Below are 2907 nucleotides of genomic sequence, written 5' to 3'. Positions count from 1 at the left end.
TATGTTAGAGGTCTTCTATGGAAGCAGTTTCATGCCTACATTTTACCTTCCCTTATCTGATTCTCCCTTAAGGGAACTGGGTTTTTGTTATTGTTATTGTTGCAACTACAAAAACAAAAAAAAAAATATTCAAACCTTTCCCTTATGTTCAGGTGTGTGAGTGAATTCAAAATCGATATGAACAAAAGCTCGTTCAACTTCCGCCAATTGCTCTAGTTTTTCTTGTAACATTTCACCAATATTATGTGCCTCGATAAGAATCATATCTTGTGGCAACACTATGTCTACCTCCACAAAGTAATAACCCCCGAATGTGTAGGCTCTAACTGTATCAATGTGTTTTATTTCTTCATGGTGGTTCCATACCAAATATATCAATTTTGATAAGAATTCCGGTGGAGCTGTTCTCCCAATTAAAGACCGTACGTTCTCTATCACAGTCTTTGTCCATGTATTTATCGTGTACAATGCTATCTACAAGTTCAAAAGAAAAATTGTAATTAAAATTTAGAGTAAATTATATGTTTTGAATGTAGTTATATGGTTGATTTCTTTAATTTTGTCCCAAAATGTTTTCTCTTACAATTGTGATCATTATTCGACTTAATGTTATGTTTTTTTGTCCATGTTTCAAGTAAAATGAATCGTCTACATTTAGGGACAAGAGACCAAAAACATTACAAAAACTTCTAGTAAAAGACAAACTTTTTGAGACCAATATTGAAAAAACCAGCTATACTCAAGGACAAGAATGTAATTACTCTAAAATAGATGGGCAGTGGCTGTGTACTCACAATTATAGCGCCAACAGGGTCAATCCACCAATAGTAACGTACGGCTAACACAGTTGCTGCTAATCCAATGGAATTAGTGATGACATCGAAGAAATGATCTTGAGCATATGCTCTCACTATTGCGTTTTCAAATCTTCGACAATACATCATCAGCATAAATTTCACGATTGTCACAGAAACCATGATTCCAATCACCCATTCTTCGTTATCATGGTTCTTGCTAGGATGAGTCTGCAAACAATGCCATTTTGCCAATGAATCAATTTGGATCGATTAAAATTCTCAACAACACTCCAATAAAAGAAGAATTTAAGGCAAATACCTCGGCAATGATTTCTCTCGCAGATTCTAGAAGTATTTGGAAGCCAAGAGTTGCCATTACTGATGCGAAAACGATAATGCCCTGTGAATCAAATTTATTTGCTGAGAACGTTTGTGTGTATTTAGATTTTAGATTGAAGGTAAGAGGAGAGCTTACAACAGGTTGCATCCGATTCTTCCCAATTGGATAGCGATAACGATTAGGGTTTCTCATGGCGTTTGATGTGAACCATAGAATAAATCCAGATAAGAGATCGAGAAACGAATCTAGAGTTGATGCGATAACAGCTAACGATCTGCTTTGAATGGAGGCGTAGAGTTTAGCAATGAAAAGAATCAAGTTAGCTACGTTGGATACATAGATCGCCATTCTCTCACTTTTAGCCAGATTCGTCATTTCATCCTGAAAACAAAACAGAGTGAAAATCGCGTAATGTTTAATATTTGGCGGGAAAAGAAGCTTTAGTACTATACTAACCTCGGTTAGGGCTCCGGGTAAAGAACCTGATTTTGTGATTGTTTCCATTTCATTGAATCCTTCACAGAGGCTTTCTTGCTTCTTGTAATATGCTTTTACTCTTCTCTTCCTTCCTGCGAGAATAAACAAATACATTATGATCTTCAATGAGTAAAATGCATCAAAAATCATACATCTTCAAAAATGTGTGCACTGATAATGAATTAAGAATTTAACATATAATAGCGTCGATGCAATTACTTAGAGTAGGGAGAAGCAGGCGGCTGAGAGTTGAAGATTGATTATCAGCAGCGGAGGTTTCCGGCAGCCGGAATTGATTGATGTCGAGTCTCCAGGAACGAGAATCATTTGCATCAACGGCCGAAGGTGATCGTTGCTCTGTGAAATTCATCTTCCAATCGCTAGTCTGATCGGAATTCTCCTCCATCGATCGATCAGACAAAATCAGAATCAAAATCTCGATCTATAAAGCTGTAGCTAAAAGCTAGGTACTGGTATATATATTCTGAATTGATGAGATGCTGTTGGGATATGCGCGTATAAATACAAATTGAGAAACCACAACGGCATGCAGCATCAACAAAAAAACAAGAAAAACAAGATATGGCGATTTAATTTAGGGCTTTCAGAGACATTGATACTCCATTGACATTGAAGAAGCTCGATTGAAGGTATATATATAACAATACAAGAGAACAAGGCCAGTCTAGGGAATAGTGAGTTTAGACGTCACCGAAGCTTCTCCTTTTTTATTTTATTTTTTCATTGGAGTGAAGTGATTAATGGCAAGTTTCGGGTGTGTGCTCGTTCAAATAAAAAAGAGAATCTAAAAAAAAAAAGTCAACATCGAAGTTATTAGTTTATAAATAGTTTTTTTACAAAGTGTTTTGATGTCTTATTATTGATCCAAAAGGTTTAACACTTTAACTAATAGTTTTTGATGTCATATAATTGTCACATTATCAATCTAAAAGGCTTAACTAATACATATAATTATATAATGAGCTTTTTCGTTTACTTTTTTATATGACTACTTAAATATGTTTATAACTGTATATTAATATTCTAATATTTTTTTTGTATAAATTGGTGACTTGTAATTAGTCGAATAGATATGAGACCCATCATTTTAATTGAAAAACTTTTATAGAAGAATTTGTTAATTAACAAGCTTCTTTAAAAAGATTTTAGTAAAAAAAAACTCTCAACATAAGGGGGAATTTTGTTCATAGTGAAAAGGCTTTGAAAAAACTTCTATTATAGATGCTCTAAGAAGTTTGTGTGAACTTAAGTTGATTTTTTTGAACTGTTTAT

At 34.1% G+C, this 2907-nt stretch overlaps 1 protein-coding gene across 1 annotated transcript; it reads right to left on the bottom strand.

The window, feature by feature from the left end:
- LOC145126273 (metal tolerance protein 10-like) lies at positions 1-2239 on the bottom strand. Its single transcript, XM_079061675.1, has 6 exons — positions 1834-2239; positions 1594-1706; positions 1273-1518; positions 1117-1197; positions 795-1025; positions 1-474 (listed from the first exon to the last, which is right to left on the bottom strand). Exons 1-6 carry the CDS (start codon positions 2018-2020, stop codon positions 130-132), a joined length of 1203 nt encoding a protein of 400 aa, XP_078917801.1. The 5' UTR covers positions 2021-2239; the 3' UTR covers positions 1-129.
- Positions 2240-2907: the final 668 nt, after the last annotated feature.

The sequence above is a fragment of the Lactuca virosa genome, chromosome 7, assembly GCF_052849685.1.
Source record: "Lactuca virosa cultivar CGN04683 chromosome 7, Lactuca_virosa_CGN04683_v6, whole genome shotgun sequence".
NCBI lineage: Eukaryota > Viridiplantae > Streptophyta > Magnoliopsida > Asterales > Asteraceae > Lactuca > Lactuca virosa.
Note: the sequence above shows the minus strand (reverse complement) of the source record. Positions and strands in the feature narration are given on the sequence as shown.